The 21,802-nt window shown below is 43.8% G+C and overlaps 1 protein-coding gene across 5 annotated transcripts in view; it reads left to right on the forward strand.

The window, feature by feature from the left end:
- LOC121616093 (arf-GAP with coiled-coil, ANK repeat and PH domain-containing protein 3-like) overlaps positions 1-21,802 on the forward strand; it is a 55,371-nt gene that overhangs the window by 29,152 nt on the left and 4,417 nt on the right. For 2 of the 5 annotated variants that reach the window (XM_041950725.1, XM_041950761.1), the window contains exons 3-24: positions 1,917-2,036; positions 2,547-2,600; positions 6,180-6,238; positions 6,648-6,831; positions 7,033-7,077; positions 7,214-7,309; positions 7,541-7,615; positions 8,952-8,963; positions 15,385-15,497; positions 15,874-15,925; positions 16,131-16,231; positions 16,490-16,601; positions 16,695-16,927; positions 17,485-17,554; positions 17,733-17,827; positions 18,068-18,288; positions 18,432-18,524; positions 18,715-18,816; positions 19,316-19,539; positions 19,878-19,987; positions 20,458-20,568; positions 21,076-21,137. In XM_041950725.1, the coding sequence (XP_041806659.1) occupies positions 1,917-2,036; positions 2,547-2,600; positions 6,180-6,238; positions 6,648-6,831; positions 7,033-7,077; positions 7,214-7,309; positions 7,541-7,615; positions 8,952-8,963; positions 15,385-15,497; positions 15,874-15,925; positions 16,131-16,231; positions 16,490-16,601; positions 16,695-16,927; positions 17,485-17,554; positions 17,733-17,827; positions 18,068-18,288; positions 18,432-18,524; positions 18,715-18,816; positions 19,316-19,539; positions 19,878-19,987; positions 20,458-20,568; positions 21,076-21,137 (2,344 nt within the window). The remainder of the gene's footprint in view (positions 1-1,916; positions 2,037-2,546; positions 2,601-6,179; positions 6,239-6,647; positions 6,832-7,032; positions 7,078-7,213; positions 7,310-7,540; positions 7,616-8,951; positions 8,964-15,384; positions 15,498-15,873; positions 15,926-16,130; positions 16,232-16,489; positions 16,602-16,694; positions 16,928-17,484; positions 17,555-17,732; positions 17,828-18,067; positions 18,289-18,431; positions 18,525-18,714; positions 18,817-19,315; positions 19,540-19,877; positions 19,988-20,457; positions 20,569-21,075; positions 21,138-21,802) is intronic. The other 3 variants (XM_041950742.1, XM_041950733.1, XM_041950752.1) reach the window with 3 other exon arrangements.

Below are 21,802 nucleotides of genomic sequence, written 5' to 3' on the forward strand. Positions count from 1 at the left end.
AACACGAGGGGTCTGGCATGTGGTACCAGATGTGGCATTTTGACTCTGAGTGGACCCCCTGTAGTTCTTCCAACCCATTTATCAACAAGTCCTGACACATATACTGTGCCTCTCATGGCTGTTTTCAAGCCCTGGGGCTCAGTGCAGCACACGATGAGATCAGATTTCCCCATATCAGCCAATTTGTTGACAGATATGTTGTCAGACCAGCCTGAGAGCAGCAGCGGGCAGGAATCATGCTGCCTTGTCTATTACATGGATTAACAACAATGTCAGCCATGTAAACATGGCAGTAAACTTATATGTGATGTACATGCTCACATTTACACTACGGCTGTTATTCTCATTCATGCTGTCGTAGATTATCGGCACTCTCTACTCTTTCATCTCAGAGTAAAAGTCAGACTGTCGGCCATCCAGAAAACCACACTCACATAGCGACAAACCTTGGGAACTCCTGCCCCAAATGAGATAATTAAAGGTTTACTGAACTCTCTCTTCTGCACACCCCCTCCATCCCACCCCTCACCAACACACATACACGTTCTGATTCTGTAGTGCACAGTGCCAGCTGTGTCAGTGCAGTGGTAATGACAGTGTACCGCTCCATAGCTTATCATATAACCCGTAAAGTGGGAAAGAGTAGCGACTGCTAGTTCATGTGGTGAGGACATACCATTCTTGTGAACTGTCTGCACCTGGTAATATGTGCGGTACAATTCAGTTTTTGCCTTCATACGTGTGTGCACTGTATTACTTTCTGTCATTTTATTTGACTGCCTAAGTTGTCAGTGGGAAATGTGCACACTGTACAGTAGTGGTTCCCAAACCTTTCAAAACATGGCATCCCTTCATAATGATTTTTAGTCTCTCTGCATTTCTGTAAGGATACCACTGTCTGTCTGTCCACCACTTTGATCCAGACTAAAATATCTTAACTATTATTATTCCCTTGAAAGTTTGTGCAGACATTCATGGTCCCCAGAGGATGTTACTGACTTTGATCCCTTGACCTTGCCTCTAGCACCACCATGAGGCTGACATTTGTGGTGAAATGTCTGAGCAACTGAATAAAATTCGGTCCAGAAATGCATGTTCACCTTTATGTGCAGTCTGTTTGCAGATTTGCAGATAATATTGACTTTAAAATAATCATTTAATAATCAATATGTTTCCGACATGTTTGAATATATTTCTTCAGCTTTGTTTAATAGTAAAATGAGTTCATATACTAGTTTAGCATTTAGCTCCTGATGAGCGGCCAGTGTATGAATGTGTATGTGAATGCTTGTTAAGTGCCTTGAGTGGTTGGTAAGACCAGAAAAGTGCTATATAAATGCAGTCATTTTACCACTGAGAGCCAGCGCTATACACTACAGTGCCCTTAAAAACTATCACAGTGGAAGAAATACTGAATTATTTTTTTTTTAACATCATGGTTATGCGGCCCTGCACCTGTGAGTGATGGTGCAAATTGGCAATGGTTGACAAGTGTTGGAAATCTCAATTTACTGCTCACTATTGAGTAAATGACTGTGAGTAAAGGAGGGAGTAATTTCAGACAGTCAAAGTTCTAAGTCTGCTGTTAAATTGATGGTAGACAGAGACTTTAAGGCCATCCTACTCATTTGCCTTTTTTTAAACTTGCACTCCTGTCAGAGCACTCACTTACACCAGCTTCAATAATGCCAACACTGTCCTAGATACAGACATGAGGATTATTCTAAATTTGAGCTTCCTCCTGGATTCTGCATGTGACTAACGATTCTTTTGAGCTTTGTTTAATTCACGTCATCACTGTAACTATTAATATCGTAGCATCACATTGTGGAAAACATGTGACTCTACAAATAGGCTTTGTTTTTGTTGTGTATTTCGATTGCTTATTTTTATGTTTCTCCCACCCCCTCCGCTAGCTGGTGAAGCTGTGCAGCGGGATGATCGAGGCTGGCAGGGCCTACGTCAGCGCCAACAAGCTCTTTGTTAACGGCATCAAGGACCTGTCCCAGCAGTGCAAGAAAGAGGAGATGATATCGGTGAGCAGAAGTAGCGCTGTCTTCAAAACTGAGCCCGAATCTGTGCATTCACCGAGGAATGCGGCTCAACAACTGACCACTCATCTATCTTTCCCGGGGCATTCCTGTGATTCCCCACATGAATAATAACAGCAGAGCAGTGTAAACAGTATTGTCCAGACACCGAGTCACCCAGCTGTTTTAAGCATGACAGATGTGGCCTCATGCAGACAGGAGATGTTTATGCTGGTAGTTTACATGGCTGGAAGCAGAGAGATCTGAAACCTGCTTTATGGTTTCCTTTTAGGAAAACATTTGGAGTAGATTTCCTGTTAGTACGGGTGTCGCCCTGCTAGCTTTGGGGCGAACCGCTCAGTGGTAGGCTTATTTAAAACCAAGTACAGATCCAGATCATGTGTGAACAGTACAGCATGCACCAAAACAGTTTCTAAACATGTTTTATAGAGATTTAATAGGATTTATTATGTGAAATATTACACTGTGTATGTGTGTGTGTCGTCCACATTGCAGGAATGCCTTGAAAAGTGTGGAGAAAGCCTCCAGGAGATCGTCAACTACCACATGGTAAGACACACATCAGCTTTAGCCACAGGGGAGAGGTCGAGGCAGGGTGGTGTTCCGACACGCCCAGGTCCTCTTGGCATGTTAATGTGTTTCAGGCATCCCGTCCCTCCTGGGTCCAGTATTGCGCAACACACTTCCACACAATTTAACTGTGACCTCACTCTGTGACGGTGAAATCTGTCCACACAGGCCGGTCCACATGCATGTGTCTGATTCAAACCACATGCTTCGCCAGATGTGTGCAGCAGCTATAATGCACAAACACTCACACACACACAAAACACACACAAACACATTCACAGGTTTTATTCATGTGACTCTCTCCTCATGACTAAGTCTGATTCAGAGATTTCCTTTCCTGGGAGTCTGCCACAGGTTTGCGAAGCCTAAAGGCAATTCTGCAATGAAAGAGATATTATGACATTTTAAAATGTTTGGAGGTCATAAACATTTACAGTTACATGCACCACGCTGTATTACAGTCGTGACTCGGCAACATGTCAGCATGTGTGATGTTAGGAGGTGCTTGCCAGTCCACGTCTGTGCATGATTGCATGCGTGTGAAGAAAATCAGCAAAAAGGTAAAGGGAAGTGAGCTGGGGGAAAGAGAAGGCTGTAGGAGGAAAAGAAGGGGAGGGAGGAAGTGCACAAGAGGAGGTTGCAGGACGCAGCAGCCAGCAGACGCTACAAGTCCAGGTTTCCCCTTTTAGACAGATTGTGCATGATTTCAAACATTTGTCGATGCTCTCATGACATATTTCTCCTGTTCAGAGTTCTGCTTAATTTTTTAAGTAAAAGCTTGTTTGACATGAAGGCTTTGCAGACTTACTGTGCATCTCTTGCAAGATTATCAAGATATATTTTATTTAGATTATACAGGACTTCAGTGATCAGATTCTCATAACAGGGCTGGTACTACTGTAAGATTTGCTGGTTTGAATCCTGCTGTCTGCTGTCTGTGTGTGTATAAGAGACACTTGTCAGGAACTCTCATCTTCCCCTTTTGACTTCTATATTGTTCTTTGACCTTATCAGAGACTCTTATCTTCCCCTTTTTGTTTATGGAAGTGCACTGCCCTGCTTCATTCATGCTGATTTGCCACATTGTCTGAATGTGTCACAAATGTGCTGCATTATTTTGTCACACTGCCCGTTGCACTCTAAGCCTTGGATGGGGGCTCTTGTTCAGTGGTGTTACATACAGTACATTTAACTATGTAAACATACAGCTGGTTAAATAGAGCAGTAAGTCACAAGCACAACAATAAATACAGTAAAACCGTAGTTGATCCACCCATATTCCCCACTAATCTGTCTTGTTCTGTTTTCCCATAATTCCCTTACTTCTCTGACTCTGTTTCACTGTATATCCTGTTACAATGTGAATCAAAGTGCTGCACACTGCGTGGGATCCATCAGCTGCATCAATCCAGTGGAATCTTCTCCTCTCTTTTCCTGGCAGTTTGCTGTCTTTGCCTCTCTTTACATGCACTGACACGTTTTGTAAGATTTCGGTTGTGCTAGCTTGCAGCCTCATCACATAGCCCACCACCGTTAGAAATTCCAGACAATACAGCTTTTGGTCGTGCCGATGGGCTGCTTTCAGTGTTTTTATTTGTCACCACCTGTTTCTTTTCCTCCGCCTCTCCATCCATCCTCTTTGTCCCCTCTTGTCCTGCCTCCCCCCTGCATCACCCTTCTCCACAGCCAGCCCACCCCTCCACTCTAACACCTAGGAATTACACTAATAGCTTATCTGGCAGCATGAATGAAGGGATGGAGGGAGGGGAGGGAAAGACATAGTGAAAGCAAATCTGTCTTTGTTCGACCACCCAGTGATGCCTGTTTCTGCACCTTCTCAGCTCTCTGCAGACAAAGAGGCCATTCAAAAAGAAAAACGAATCTCCCAGTAAATCATCTAAATGCGTGTACTTTTTAATCTTAACAGATTGAGCATGATATCATTGTGGATTTCAACAGATTGCTGTGCAATTACAGTGAGCTCAATTAACTTAGATACAACTTTCCCTGCTGTGCTGGAAATGTTCAGACATGCTGTAGTTTGAGCCGGGTCATGCCCAACCGGGTTTGGGTGGAACATTTGAATTAGTTTACGTGTGGGTCCTGAGTCTATCTGATGGAACTGATTTCTGGGATTTAATTCTTTCCTGATGGACTGGATGATTTATACCACCCTGGAAAGTACCAAACTTTCATTTTACACAGCATGTATTGTCTACAGTCCTCTGACTCATGTGGCATAGTTATATTCAGTATCACCTCAGTACTCAAGTAGCTATTTGTTAAAGAGCAGGTAGGGTGATGTAACCACATGGTTGCATGAGTTGTGAAGGGTTAAATACTGCGCTATACTGAACTATATTATAACTTTGCACAGCAAAGAATGGAGAGAATTTGTAGAAACGGACTGCAGGTGCACAGACATGTACATGGGAGTTAAGTGTCTGATGCCTGACTGACCATTTGAAGTGTCACCTCCTTTTGAAGCTTCTCCTCCCTTTGTAGCCATTTATAAACTCTGCCATCAAAGAGGAGTGGCAGATGATTTATATTCCCACAATGAGGGCAGACTGCATTTGCATTGAAGATTTGTCTAAAGTAGGAAACCAGAGAAGCAGCCTGTGACGTTATCACATCATCACATCACAAGGATGGACACACACACACACACACACACACACACACACACACACACACACACACACAGACACTAAGCCTTTAATCCTCAGTGTGTATGTTTAGTAACTAGGGATTGCCTATAGAAAGTTTAATCCACAGGCTGTCAACAGTAATTGTTGTATACATTGTTTGTGTGTATATGTGGCTTTGAAACAATCGCAATCTGATCCAAGTGCATTTCTGCGTGTGTGTGTGTGTTTGTCTGTGTGTATATGTGTGTGTCTGTCTGCGTGTGTCTGCGTGTGTCTGTGTGTGTGTGTGTCTGTGTATGTGTGTCTGTGTGTGTTTTGCGTGGGTTTTGAAGCATTCACAGAGATATTCTCTCTGTCCATGCACACAGATAGATCAGCGAGACCACATATTCCTTTATAAAGATGGATGGTCTGTTCAACAGCGCCATTCTGTGTTCACTGTTCTTGGAGTGTGTTCAGAAAAATGGAAGCGAAATCCTCGTCTAGATGGAGAAAAAGATTTGCCCGTGAAAAAGAAATAGAGGGGGAGACACATAGAGAAGGAAGGGGAGGAGAGCTGAAGGAAAGGAGTGTGAGATGAGGAAGAGGAGGAGTGGGAATCCCACAGTTAACAGGAAGAGAAATCTGGGTTCCTGTAAGACTAAAAATCTGTTGAGGCAGCAGCTGAGTGAGTGCACATGTGTGCATGTCCTCATCTCTCTTTTTCTCTCCACTTCTGCCTGTGGCACACGCTGTTACAGTAATAATATGTGAAGGCATCATATTGCCATCTTGTGGGGAGATGTTGCAACTGCATGTCTGCAGATTTAATCCAATCATCGCAGCTCTAACCAGTTCTTGAACTTACTGTGCTCTGATAAAATTAAACGCTCATGTTTCGTACCTCTGTGACCTTCTCTGTGCACAGATTTTGTTTGACCAGGCTCAGAGGTCGATCAAGCAGCAGCTGCACACCTTCATTAAAGAGTGAGTATCTCATCAGAGTGAATTAAGTAAAAGATGTAATGCTTCTTCATAAATAATGAATAAAAGATGGTGCAGTAATTAAAATCGACATTTTAGGGCTGTAAGTGACTGGTTTGATCCCTGCTACAGACGGGTGATGTGACAGTTGAACTTAAGCAATATGTTAGATGGCTGAAAGATATAAATTGTCTAAAATGTAAATGTCTTTTTGCTCATATGTTGTCTCCAATATTTGGAAATGTTGCATTTTTTTATTTTCTGGTCTGTTAATGACACATTTTTGTAACGACATGCAGAAAATGTGCAGCAGTGACACGAGTCATGCATTTCAAAGTAAGACACCTACACGCTCTTGTGATTTGGCATCGATGGACATTAACTAAACTCTTTGTCCCTACTCCTCCTTCAGGGATGTGCGTAAGTTCAAGGACACCAAGAAGCAGTTTGACCGGGTGCGTGAGGACATGGAGCTGGCTCAGGTGAAGAATGCCCAGGCGCCGAGGAACAAGGTGCATGAGGCCGAAGAGGCCACGCAAGCCCTCATCCTCAGCCGCAAGGCCTTCAGGCACCTGGCCCTAGACTACGTCCTACAGGTGAAACGCACACAAACTCCAAATTACAATATATGTCCAGTAGGTGGTGCTGACACTCAATGGCTGATGAGCCTGGATAGGCATTAACCTCTCAATAAAAGCTAAAAAAGAAACACATGAAACTGTAGTTTTAAAAAGTCATGCAGTGTATAATCCTCCTGGTAATCCTAAAGTCTTGCTTTTCCTCTCTGTTTTTGTCAGATTAATGTGCTTCAGGCCAAGAAGAAGTTTGAAATTCTGGATGCAGTGAGTAACCCAGATCCTCTCATTTCTGACTGACATGTCATCAGTGTTGAACATGTCATGTATGTGTGTCAGATATGTATATGAGGAGTCCCTGTGGTGTATCACAACCGTCAGCGTGTCCCTGTGTCCCGTGCAGATGCTGTCCTTCATGCGTGCCCAGTACACCCTGTTCCAACAAGGCTTTAACATCCTGGATGAGATCGACCCCTACATGAAAAGACTGGCTGCGCAGGTGAGACGACGCTACGCAGCAAAACGCCTTACAACAGAAACTGTGGATTTGTTTTGCAGATGTAGTCTAAGTTGTGGCAATTTGTAGAGCTGGGCTGATACACAGTTTAAGCACATAAATCAGTGTGTGCATCTGTGTGTGCATCGTTTTCTGTCTCACTGCATCTCTGTCTCTCTTTTATTCCGCTCACGCATTCGTTTCACTGTTTCTCTGTCGCTTTGCTCCCTGCAGCTGGATCAGCTGGTCATCGACTCGGCCATGGAGAAGAGGGAGCTGGAGCACAAACACGCTCTCATCCAGCAGAGGGTGAGACAGCAACGCAGCTCTTAGCTCCTCACCCTCACTGCCTCAACACACCACCCTCCTCCTCCTCCGTCACCTACATACAGCACTTAAAGAAACTTCCTGGGGCTTTTCATATGCTGCAAAGTCAGATCAGAATACGTCTTGTACTGTTCATATGAAAGTTAAGAAACTAGATGAAAAAACACTGAAAAATGTCTCCTCTGCATTTAAAAATATAGCGATGTCGGGATTAAATATTCAAAATTGATTTCATTATTTTACTTTACATCGACATCATTGTGTTTTTCTAAAAACTTGACGTAAGCATTGTTGCTATGTTGCTGTCTATGTTACAAGCTAATAGAAGCAGTCATTCGTTTTGTGGAAACTTTTGAGCTGTGAGGGGGGGGATTACAGAAGTTTCCTAAAAGGTTGCTGAACTGGATTTTTCTCCAGACGCGAAAGCCACATCAACATTTTTCACTCTCACTTCGCATGAGGCCCGGGGTTTGAAAAAGTATTTATCTCTGTCTGTCTGTCTGGAATCTAAAAGGAATTCTTGTCATAACAAGAACTCATGTTATCATCAGATGTTTGAAAAAAGGCTTTCCACAGAAGCGACGAATTATTTTTACATCGTCTGTTTCGTGACTCGAGCAGCCGTCTACTCCCTTTGTGTTTTAAATTCACGGCGGCGCAGAAAGTTTCTAAAATAATTAGGACAAGTTTACCGAGTGCTGAATGTAGTTTTTTTCTCCTTCAGGCTCAAAGTAGGAGTTTCAAGTAGGAAAGCACACAGACAGTTTGATATATTTACTTTGTGGGTCACTCAGCTGAATAAAAACAATTCTTTCAAACCCTGCTCAACAGTCACAGATGCACAAAACTCGTCCATCTGTTACCTGAAGAGATGCCAGCAACATGGCCGTTTTTCAGCCCTCCCGTCTGACTGATTTAGCTGCAGAGTGCAGGCGCCCGGCCAGGTGCAGCACACAGCTTCGTGCCCGGCCTGATGGCCTGTCAGCAACCCTTCCTCTTTAATCTGAAAGCCTAGCACTGACTGATGCTACTTGACTGTATCTTTGATTTCTCTACATCCAAACAACAAGCCGAACACACCTCACATTTACTGTGCTCCAGCTGAAACGTCAGAGGGACTCTCCAATGGGACAGAGCTGTTATTCAGCTGTGTAAAAAGACCTTCTGGCCTCTCTGGCATTGACTTGGACATGTTGTCTCACATTAACATATTTGGCTTCATGTAGGGAAATTCAATTAGCGGTGATCTTGTATTAACCCTCGTATCTCTCCCTCTCTCTCCTCATGTGGCTCTCACCTGACCATGTTCCTCCTCCAGACTCTGATGCAGGTGAGTTGATGTTTTTCACTCCAGGACGAGCCCTAAAATCGATCCATTGACTGCATATTACATCCCCGTACTGCAGTGCAAAACATTCAGGTTTTTTAAGGTTTCTGAGGCTTGAAATGGTGGGAGGAGTGTTGCACCGTGTAATGTTCCCGGAGAAACACAGCTGGCCTGCACTGGAAGTGACGTTGGATTTCTTTTAAGAGGATTAGATTTTCAGACGCTGACCTTGAAATTCTCTGAGCTTTTTTTTTTTGTCAACCTGGATCTCAATATCTGTAAACAAAAAGCCTTTTTTTCCCCACACAGCCTGCAGAGAAGTTACGATTTTAAACCGGTTTGAGCGTTCTTTCACTACACATAAACAGAGGAGCTGTTTACATCAAACCACCACACTATACCGACGATACTGGCTCCTGTTGCAGGAATCAATACTGTGTGTGTGTGTGTGTGTGTGTGTGTGTGTGTGTGTGTGTGTGTTTCCTTTATCGTTTAAAGCATCAGTGCATGTCAGTGGTTTTTTTTGGAAGCATCACAGGACATGGCAGACAAAACATTGTCTGTTAATGCAGCTCAGTGGCGTTGTTTGTCTACATGCTTTCCACTGAACTTTGTGTGTGTGTGTGTGTGTGTGCTTGTGTGTGTGTGTGTATGTGTGTGTTTATGCGAGCCAGCGTTAGCTTGTTTGTGCGCGGTGGTTAGATGCTTAGATGACGTGTGATATTCATCCAAGGAACTTACATTGTAAAATCTGTGCGAGCTTATTTTTGTCTCATTTGATGTTGTCTTTGGTCTGTTGTTCTAGATATCGCCGCTCGTCCATTATGTCTCTGCTTTCCTCCGTGCCTCACATGCAGACATGCATGGAGGCAACCGCCCGCTCCATTCATTCATTCACACACACACACACACACACACACACACACACACACACACGAATGCAACTCTCTCCTCCCGCTCTTTTGTGCTGCTCTGATTTGTTTCATCTGGAAATGTAACCCGGAGGATTTGTCAACATGTCAACAAGCCAGTTTAGAAGATATAGTTGTCAAAGCAGGAGCTTAAAAATAGTCTCCTCGCTGTGATGTCTTCTTCTGTGTTCAGGCAATTTTTCCATTTTTATGTTGTGTTGTTCTCTCTGAAGCTGAATCAATTATAGGCTTTCTTAATCAGATTTTTTTAATGGCAGCAGTTCTTGTGATTGCTGATATTTTCCTTTCCTCTTCTTTCTGTCTAAATGTTAAAATCCCCTTCTGTCTTTCGGTGGAGATTCATTCCACAATCAATCGATCTCATTTTATGCTGCTCAGCCAATCAGTATATCACACTCTGGCGTGCCGTGTGTCCGCAGTGCAACATGCAGTCTGAAGCTTGTCTCTTTCCTCCTGACAAAGTGCTGTGACTGACAGAGCTAGTAGAGGGCAGTATACAGTCAGGAATAATCTGAACAAATAGCAGGTATTGGGATTATTTCACATCTGAGTGTGGCTGATCATTTATACTTTGTGTGGGATGTTTTACTAACATTCTTAAAATAAATACTCCAGCTTGGACACATAATACTATATATTAGATGTTGAAATGTTTTAAAAATATCCGCTATCCTCTGGATATCTTTTGCATTTTATTTTCAGTCCTGACAATCCATGTTTCAGTCTACATGAATAGAAATATTGTTTCAGAGGCAGCAGTAAGATGATGTGAGCACAGCTGGATGTGCTCTCTGATGTGGTCCTCAGCTGCAGGTCCAGCTCTGGTGACCACAGTGCCAGAGAGGTCAGTTATGCCTCTAGAGACAGGAGAGATCCGACTGCGCTCGATGCCAGCCTCAGTCCGCTTTCCTCCTCTGTTCGCTGCCAGCTCCGGCATAAGTCAACAGATGGCGTTACGACGCGCGGCATTGGGTTGAATGTGAGGGCGAGTGACAGAGAAATAAAAAGAGCAGAGGACAAATACAGACAGAGGAGGACTGGTTTTAAAAAAAAGGAAGAGATCAGTTTAGGAGAATAAACTATAGAAGAGACAACCGTGTCATCTCTGTTCAGTTTAACCCCTTGACGCCTGAATTTATTTAGAATTATATTAAAAAATTAATTCTTTGTGTTTTTGCTTTCAAATTGATCCTAAATTAAGAGGAGTTTGTTAATTCTTCTGCAGCACATACAACAGATATAAATTTAGGTAGGTTCACCAACTAGAATAGGGTTCAAACAAACAGTATATGTCCACTTTTTTCAATGCTTAAATGCAGTAAAAACGTTCAAAATTCATTTATTTCATCAAAACAGCCACAAAATTGGCTTACAACCATTACATTGTAACAACAATTAGAACAGGGGTTCTTTCACTTTGACCGGTCCGACGAGAAACCAGTGCTTGCAAAAGGTTCCTAGGTGTGTGTTGAATACGCACAAACCGGCATCAGAGGAATGCATGCGCGATTCAGCTGCAATGTGGATTAAAGCGGTATGATGAGAGTTCGCGACAATCGGCGTTAAGGGGTTAAAGTTTGAGATTTTCTAAAATGAGCAGAATGGAGATTTTGATTAATTGCAAGTTTGTGACTTAAATGAGTCAATTTGCAAGTTTGTTGTAGCAATATCCAAGTTTAAATGTAGGCCAAACATTTTTAATATCACAAACCTCACTGACTAAATGGTGGGTGTGTGAGATTAAGCTTTCCGACAGAGTCATGATGATGACTGTGTCTATCTGGCCGATTACCAAAGCCAGATAGAGACCTGATATTCTTCTGTCTCCTACCAACTTACTTTGTAATTGCATCTGTGAAAAAAAAATTACAAAAAAAGAAGCCTGAAGAAAGAAAATGCAGGGAGAAAATGCAGGCAGCCTTTAAAAGATTCAGTAGAAGACGTTGCCACGTTCCATTTCAGATTTTCTCCCCTTCTTTTTTAAAAACTGCCCCCGTCGTATGCAAATGTGATGGTGCAGGAAGCCAAGCCACGAGACAGCAGCGTTGGTGAATTATACATGGTATACATCCTTTATTAATAGGCCATTAAGTAACTGCAGTAGTCATGCTCAAAAGAGAATAAGATACCTTCATTATGGATGTGGTTTAGGCTCGGTTGGATGTCAGTTCAAGTTATTTTTCAGTGGGAGGAAGATGGACGGCAGAGAAATGAAGAGGGGCGTGATGTGTAAACTCGACGGTGGTAGAAAGGAGATCAGTTGTTGTGAAAATTATGAAAAAGGATCAGTACAGATAAAGGTGTGTGTGTGTGTGAGTGGGTGGGTATAAAAAGGTCTGAACTTGACATTTATGATCTCACACACGTGAAGCCAGAATAATGATCCTGTCAGCAGTGAGTAATTCTTTTAATCATCCCGTCTCTGTACTTTCACAATCTTTCCCTCCTCTTCCTCTTCTCTCTGTGTTGCTCTTTGCCTTGTCATTACTTTGGTAAATCTGCGATTACCTCGCCTGCCTCGCCCCCCTCCGGCTCCCCCTTTCTTTCTGTCTCCCCCTCTCTCACTCCTCAGCTCACATGCTCCCTCTTTCTCTTTCACAGCAGTCTTTTATGTGTGCAGGACTTCATTGTGGCTCCCCGGGGGATTGTTGCCTCAGCTCTCTCCTCATCCATTGTTGCAGCTTTTGGCTGTTCACCGTTTTAAAACAGAGAGAGAAAACACCACGGAGAGAACGCGAGCGGGAGGGCATGCATTTTATAATGTGTTAATACATTACAAAGCAGACTACGTTTTGTCACTTTGTGTCAGTTCAAATGATTTAACTAAACCATGACCTTAATATATTTACTCACATTAACTGGGTTATAGTGTGCATGTTCACATACTGTATACCTGTATGGGTTTGTAGGCCTTCGACCTTTATTGCACGCCATCTGTCTCAGTATCTCCCTACATTTCCTCTCTGTCTCGACTGTCAAACTATAGACACTCCAAAGCGTTCCCAAACTGAAAGAAGCTGTAATTTACCACCTATAAAATGCATTCAACTCTTTATATTACGAGGCCGCGTTGTGCCAGTGTTGTGCCAGATTTTGTTGTTGAAAAGGTGTGTCTGGTATGTTGTTCACCCACAAGAGTGGCCAAATAACACAGCCTCATGGCAGCTCAGCAAACGCCTCGAAAATGACTGAATCAACTCCTCTGACACAGTCTCACTGGCAGCGCTGGAATGTGGGCAGTAGTGATGAACAATAGATGGATTAGTGGAGAAAATAATCAGCAGAGTAACTCATTATGAAAGTAATCAGTAACAACAGTTGTATAAGTACTATTCAAACAGTCACAAGGGACTTTTTCTGCATTGTGTACTTTAGTTAGTAGATTTTCCTGAGTATACTTATATACTTTTACTTTATAAACATTTTCAATGCAGGAGTTTTACTTGCCTGTTTGACCCACTTTTACTCATGGATCTGAACACTTCCTCCATTACTGCTCAAAGGTATTTTAACTTCTATAAGAATGATCAATTCTGCGGCGGGCCTGTAAATGTATTTTGTGGCTCCCTGGTTTGGCCGCCTGCGCCGTTGGACACTTGTGCGCTGCAATCCTCCATGGCCCTGGCTGATTTAAGGTGGGAAGAGGGGGCTCCGGGCTGGCGTTTGGGGAGCAATAACGTCAGCTTGATTAAGCAGGAATAGTGTTCAGAGCCGCGGACAGATGGAAAGCCGACTCCTCCAAAAGTGCGGATGAAACCCCGGGTTTCAGAATAGCTAGAGGGGAGCCTTAAATCGCGACGCGGGGCGGGGAGGAGGCACGGGACGGGCGCGCATGAGGGCCCCCGCTGTAAAATGAAACGTTTGATCTCTGGCAGCCGCGGTCGGGGTCAGCGGGGCACGAGGACACTGTGGCAGCTGTATGATAATGAGCGCTCGCGCCACGTCCACGCGGCCCGGCGGCAGGTGGCTTTGAGTGCAGGAACGCCACGAGCGCGCTGCGCTTGGCTGACAGTCTCTCGTGTGCACTCGTGTGGGATGCGCGTGTGTCTCTCCCGGCTCGTCCGCTACTCCGAGTTAATAACCTTTGGGATATTTTAGCGATGCAGTTTTCTTTCTGACGAACATCTTCGCATCATTTATTTATTTATCTATTTATTTATTTAAAAGTGTTTTAATCTGTTGTTATTGAGCGTGAGATGCTGTTGGACACCAGTAGCATGAAGATATTTGGCAGGCTGGACTATACGCTGGTGAGGAGCGTCATTTCTTTCGTTTTGTCTTCGCTTTCTTGAGCCTGGAGTCAGTTTTCGTAAATGCGTCTGTTCGACACTGACTCCACTCACAGTTAGACATAATTATTATTTTATATATAAGCTTTGTGTGTCTGTGTGTGTTGTTTCCTTGGAAGAAACACCTCAGACTGCATCACATCCCACCATGTTTTTGCTTCACGTGGTCTGAATGTTTTCACACAAACCCATAAAGAATATACAAGATGCTTCTTTAAATATAGCTGAGCAGTTATATTCTGCTATATGTCACATGCTGCTGCTCTGTGAATGAATCCTAGCTGTTTACATTGATGAAAGCAGATGATCAGGGTGAGTTAAAACAATCGGAATGATCAATAAAAAGAGTTGGATACTTTTAACAAAGTCAAAAGAGCACCAAAAGTACATGACGTCATCGGTGTGAAATTATACAGTCCGTGCTTTCTGAAAAGAACACACAGAATTATTAAATGACCTTTTCAAGGGAAGAGAAAGTGAGACCAAGCATGGCTTTGTGCGTGCGTGTGTGTGTGTGTGTGTGCAGTCCTTCTGCCTATGTGCACAGCTTGCCATATGCCCAGCATTACCTTGCTCCAAAGCAAGGGCCTTTGTAACAATAGTGAAACCTAATCTCAGGCTTGGCTCATCTCAATCTGCGTCTCAATGTTGTCCACCTCGCTGAGCAGGTGGCATCTAAATGCCTTTCTTAGGAAATCCAAATCCGTGTGGACAAAACAGATCAGAAAATAGAGCCGTTGTTTGCTGACGGGTAGAGTTGCAGATTTGACATGTTCTTTAAAGGTAACTGATGAACAGGTGACCAGTGTGGAGAGGATGCAGACTGAGTTTTGTGGAGGAACAACATTTCAGAAAGAAAATGTTTACTTACATTGGAATCACTTTGGGAAAGTTAATTCTTTGTGACCACTATGGACTGGAGGAATGATTACATATGAGCATGATGGTAATGTTTTAAGACAGACTTGAGAACAAGAAGTGAGCCTTCATGAACATGGCTACGGTTCATGGATTTGAAAGAATGACGCCTGTTTTTGATGGTGATTAAAATACTATATCTACAAGAACAAACTAAGTGATTAAAACATGGCCTTTGCAGCACATTGCTTTTAGACAGTTGATTCGGCACTCAGTTAAAAATGCAGTCATGCTGAGCAGAGGGAGCCCGACCCTGACATTGATCTGTATGTGTTGTCCCTACAGGACTTTTCTTATGATGACCCCAAGTTGGAATTCAATGTGGATGCACCCAATGGTGTGGTCATGGAGGGCTACCTCTTCAAGAGGGCCAGCAACGCGTTCAAGACCTGGAACAGGTAAAAAGAGAAGTGAGGAGGAAGAGCGTAACAGAGAGGGAGGAAGCGTAAAAATTCAAAGGACAATCTAAATAAAGCTAATGAGAGGAGCAGGATACATGCAGGTACAAACAGGGTAACATAACAATTCAAAGACATGCCATTGAATTGGATTGATCTTTTAATTTAAAAAAGAAATTCTAAGGGCTCACATGACAAGGACCGTGATAATTAAACTTTGGACGACCATAAAAATCTACCATCGATACATTAACTAATCACCATTGTAATGAACAGTACTTCTCCCTCGCAGGGCCAATTTCAGCCTATAGACATTTGACTGATCGTGTCTCTCTCACAGAAACTGTCTAACTTGATCCCTTCTTCCCTGCTCAAGGCGGTGGTTTTCGATACAAAACAGCCAGCTGGTCTACCAAAAGAAACTCAAGGTATAGTTCAATTGTTTTTTTAATGAAGCTATTGCAAAACAATGCTTGACAGTTAAGAGTGATTGCTCTGTTATTCATAGTGCAGAAGAATGGGGTCATGTACTGACGTGCCCTTCCTTGCCAGTTGTGAGGAGGCTAACCTGCTTTGTGCAGCTCCCAGCAAATAGAGCAAAGCTGTTGTGACACTGTTCTCTGCCAATGACAGGATTCTCTGACTGTGGTGGTGGAGGACCTGAGGTTGTGCTCTGTCAAACCATGTGAAGATAATGAGAGGAGGTTCTGCTTTGAGGTGGTTTCACCCACCAAGTAAGTTTGTGTGTGTGTGTGTGTGTGTGTGTGTGTGTGTGTGTGTGTGTGTGCGTGTGTGTGTGTGTGTGTGTGTGTGTGTGTGTGTGTGTTTGTCCTTGTAAGATTAAGTTTAATCCGAACTAAACCTCTCTTAAAACCTTTGCTGTTTAGTTGTCTTTTCAGATTCACTGTGCTAATTAGTTGTTACATTATTGACTATATCTATATTTGGAATTTACTAATCAAATAACATAACTGGCCTGTACAAACCTGTAGGAGCTGCATGCTGCAGGCTGAGTCTGAGAAGCTGCGGCAGGCTTGGATCCAGGCGGTCCAGGCAAGCATTGCCTCTGCTTACAAAGACATCGCTGACAATTATTATATTGAGGTACAGTCGCGCACACAAATACACATAAAGTAGTAGTCACATAATAGTCACATGTAGCTTCAGAATCTCTGACCTGTCCACCTGTCTCTGCAGCGTTTGGACCGGACAGCCTCGCCCTCCACCAGCAGCATCGACTCTGCCAGCGAGCCCAGAGAGAGGGGGGAGAGGGCTGATAGGGGTGTTCGGGGAGGTGGAGAAAGCCTCCTCCAGAGGGTGCAGAGCCTGCCAGGCAACGAGCTGTGCTGTGACTGTGGTCAGCTGGCCCCGTGCTGGGCCTCCATCAACCTGGGAGTGCTGCTCTGCATCGAGTGCTCAGGGATCCACAGGTAGAGTAACAGTACAAGAGAGTTTGTTTAGAGGCGGAAAGAACATCGGCAGCTGAGCTGATGTGCACATATTTTATGTTAGTGTGATATAAGCTGAGATATTAAAACAACACCCTAACATTCACACAGGGCTGCCACCTCATTAGTGACATTCATCCTTTTCCTGCTTGTTTTATTTATACGACCATGATATATTTTCTTCCACCATTATGTATATGCCTCACATCAGCAAACATCTGTATCAAAGCATCACATTTTGTTCAGTGGTACTGTTGCAATGTCTCCTCCACTTCCCAATAAGTCAACTCATCCGTCATAGCTCCACTGTGAATAGAAAAGATACAGTTATCAAGAGATCAAGAGATCTACCAGATGTAGTTATGAAGTAATAAGACATGGCTGCTTTAGCTTAGCTGAGACTTTCAGAGTCTTTTAAGTGTAGAGAAACAGAAATAGTTTGCCACCTCAGGCAGTTGTGGATATAGGCAAGGCAGATATAAACTCTTCTAACACTTCACTGTCTTTATATGCTCTTTTTTTCTATTTGTTTCTTACAGGAGTTTAGGCGTCCATTGCTCTAAAGTGCGTTCACTGACGTTAGACTCATGGGAGCCAGAATTACTCAAGGTGCGTCTCACCAACACGTTTGCTGACAGCCTCTCCTTTCTGTGCCTTTTGCTTTGCTTTTTTTCCCCACTCGAGTTGCGTTTATAAATCCTTTAGTGAACTGAACTGCTCTTTTTTCTAAATTGTTTCCCGTTCTGTCTCCCATCTTTGTCCTCCTTCCTGCTTCTCTCATGTTTAGCTGATGTGTGAATTGGGCAACACTGTGATCAATCAGATTTATGAGGGAGCCTGCGAGGAGCTGGGAGCAAAAAAACCTGGACCGTCCAGTTCAAGGTCAGTGTTTTGCTCCAGGAGGAGAATTTGGCAAGGGCAAAGAGCATTATAGCAGCATTTGAACGCCACTCTGAAGTCAGTCAGTTTAAAAACGGTGTCTTCACTGACTTATCTGTATCGCTCATTCAGTGCCCACCGTCTTATTTTACTGCTTGACTCAATCCAGGATACACCCATTTATTTGTGCATGTCACATCTCCAAATATGTAACATTGTCAGTTTGTGATCATCTACCTCCAGACAGGAGAAAGAGGCCTGGATCAAGTCTAAATACGTGGAAAAACGATTCCTGAAGAAGATGAGTGGGAGCGAGGCACTGGTGGAGGGTGATAGGAAGTCCCGGGCCTGGACAGTGAAGAAGTGCCAGCGACACAGCAGCTCCGTTCGAGCCCCCAACAAAGCCCGCAGGAAATACCATCGCTACGAGCCGGGCAGCGCTTCACCTGCAAACCTCTCTGCAGGTCAGTGTGGAGAATTAGCCTCTCTGTAGTCATAAACATTAGCACGTAGCTCACAAAACCGAGAGCAGTGAGACATATGTTGTGACAACACTACACTGGGCTACACTCTGAAGCTGAAGTTTTCATATTTTGTCGTTGGGCAGCAGCTGCAGCAAAGTTTCGCCGTGACTCCCTGTTCTGTCCAGATGAGCTGGATTCACTATTTTCCTACTTTGACACCGGCTCTGGTCCTCGCAGTAAGTCCACCACATAGTCACTACATACAAGCACTTAAGATTAATGTACAGTTTCAGTAGGATGCAGATAAGAGTTCATATCACAATTTCTGACATTTTCTACTACTTGTACCAGTGATGGTGGTGTGTTTATTAGTAGTACAGTATGTACTCTGTAATCATTAACGTGTCCGTGGCTTGGCGATGCTTGGCCCCGCAGGTCTTAGCAGTGACAGTGGTCTAGGAGGAAGTACGGACGGCAGCACAGACATCCTGGTTTTTGGCTCAGTGGTGGACAGTGTCACAGAAGAAGGTATGTGTGCTTGCTATTACAGCGATGTTATTACGCTGTGTTACATTTACTTCTACTGGGTTTTGGATTTTATCTGCTTTGTTTTAAAAACACATATTTTAATGTCAAAAGTTGAAACTAGCAGCTAAAAAGTTGACATGGATGTGATCTATCCGGTCCAATCAATCAATAATCCATTCAAACAGCCTGAAATATTCTCTGGTCCACTGAGACATTAACACACTCACCTTGGGGGAAAGTGATCTTCAGATAAATCAAACAAATTGTGAGAAACCTGAAATAAGGCTTAATGTTTGTTGTAATGGATTCTCAAGATGTAGCAAGTAGTTTATGACATTTTGGCATCATGTGACAGGGATGCTGTAAAGGACGAGAGCAGCCTAAACAAGTAACATAAGGGAAACCATGCTGCACTCCCTCAAAGTTTGAAATATTTTGCTTACATCTTTCCTCTCTCTTTCCATCGTTGCCTTCTTCCTGACACCTTGCCTACCCTCAGAGGAGGAGTCGGAGGAGTCCTCCAGTGGTGAGGTGGAGATCGAGCAGGAAGTGTCTTCAGACCCCGAAGACCCGAGGGAGCTCCACCCCGGGGCGCTCCTCCACCGATCCTCCCGTCTACACAACCTACCACTCATGGTGGAGGCCCTGGCACACGGTGCTGACGTACACGCGGCGAGTGAGGAGGAGGAGGGGAAAACGCCGCTCATTCAGGCCGTGATCGGGGTGAGAAACTGCGAGTGAACCAGCAATGGTTTAGACTGGATTACTGACCCTTTTGTTTGATTTCAGTGTCATTTCTCTTGTGAAAATCGTAATGGAGATGGTCTGGGTTAAAAATTAGAAACAGATAATCTGCTGAAGGTGCTAGACACAGATTTAACAAAACAAATAAACAGAGTCATAAACATCGGCAGCCATAAATGATTAAAAACAAGGGGAAAACCTCTTCCCTGAACATATGGTCTCCTGCTATTAATTTCACAACTAAAACACTGGCTTCAGTAATGTTAAAATGCCAATAGCAAATGTCTCACAACTCTGTCTGTCTGTGTCTGTATCAGGGCTCTCTGATAGCTTGTGAGTTCCTGCTACAGAACGGCGCAGATGTGAACCAGAGGGACATGAGAGGCAGAGGCCCGCTGCACCACGCCACCTATCTGGGTCACACCGGGTAAGAAACGCCTGCAGAGTCGAAGGGAGGTTGTTGGGTCTGTTTCCACTTTCATTGTGTCACCTGGTTCATGTCCCTGCCTGAATGCAGTGAAAATAAGATGCAGAACACCAGCCGTTTATTTGGTGCTGTGTTACATAATCATTTTCCTCTGCAGCACTAACTGAAACTACTCCCTGCCAAATATTTCAGAGGCCATGATCCTTGATCTTCCTTGGCTAATAAATGGAGCGTGTAATGTAACTTTAGTAATGAAAAACCACAAGACGCGTCGCTGTTAAAAAACAAACAAAACAAGAAAAAAAGATCTGTGTGGCACCCTTGTTGAATCACAGACATTCTTGAGAGTCTTGTAATGCTTGCATGAACATGTTTGGGATGGTTTAAACAGGCCACAAAATCATGTCTGTGACTGCAGTCTTGTTGTATATTCACCTCTTTTCTCCGTGGCTTCGTCTTGTTTCGAACAGCCAGGTGTGCCTGTTCCTGAAGAGAGGAGCATCACAGACGGAGGTGGATGAGCAGGGTCATGACCCCCTAAGTATCGCTGTCCAGGCCGCCAACGCCGACATCGTCACCCTGTGAGTGATCCTCATTCTGCTCAGACCAAAAGATGGTTCCTCGTAAACACTTAATGTTTACTTTTTGTGTTTTACGCTTTTACTCACTAGCTCTTTTCTCTTTTCCACCACATCTCAGTTGAAATCTTATTTTGTTTAACAACTTTTTTCAAGCTCAAACATGAACATTCACATTAAAATTTCCACAGCTTGTTGAACAGGACTGAATTATTTTTCTATAATGAAAGCGGGTGGTGAGCTGTCTGAACTGTATCTCTAACTGTTGTTTTTATTCTCTCTTTCCCTCCCCTCCTCCTTCCTTTCATGCTCTTCTCTCTGTGGTTTACCTCCCTCGCCGCTCCTTACCACCTCACGGTCTCCTCCCACCTGAACGTCTGCATTATTTCACTCCCTGTTCCCTCTTCTCACCTGCCTTTCATCCTCATATCATCCCATTTCTTATCCCTTGCCCCTTGTGTGTCCCCTCTCCTCCATCACTCTTCTGTGTTTTCCTCTCCTCTCCTCCAGTTTGCGTCTGGCGCGGATGAACGAGGAGATGCGAGAAGCGGAGGCTCCGTTGGGTCAACCAGGTCAATACCACAGCAGCAGCCCCACTGAACAGCAGTATAGGAAGTGCATCCAGGAATTCATCTGCCTCACAATAGAGGAATGCTAGTGGTCACTTCCTTTTCCAGGAGCATAGTTAGTGCTGTCTCTCCCTCTCCCGATATCCCTCCTTACTGGAAACCTAAAATAATGTAGATGAAGTTGCCCCTAGACACTGATCTCAAGTCTGTTACTTACATACTGCAGATCTAGGCTTATGGGCAACTTCAGGTTATCTGTGGAGAGAGGAACGTACCATTTGCTCATTGTTGGGGGGCGCGTTGTGTCATAGGGAGACCCCTGATGGACCTTTTAACTCTATTGACACTACACACATTTTTTCCCCATCACCACTATGTTTCTGCTTGCCATTACTCGGCACCACCCATGCTACGCTAGCTACATGACACACACGGTAAAATGACATCTGCTTTTTGGTGTTTTGCTAACAGGGTTATCCTCTAACTTATCATAACATGGTGTAACCTCTTTTGCGCGAGGGTGTGGGTTTACTGTTGCCTAACAGCTCTTACCTCTGAAGAATCTCGCTGCATTAACCCCTACACTTTATATCTATCCAGACCATCTGTGTAACATCCAGCTGACCCATCTCATCTTAATCGGAGATGTAAATATACATATTTAAAAG

The sequence above is a fragment of the Chelmon rostratus genome, chromosome 2, assembly GCF_017976325.1.
Source record: "Chelmon rostratus isolate fCheRos1 chromosome 2, fCheRos1.pri, whole genome shotgun sequence".
NCBI lineage: Eukaryota > Metazoa > Chordata > Actinopteri > Chaetodontiformes > Chaetodontidae > Chelmon > Chelmon rostratus.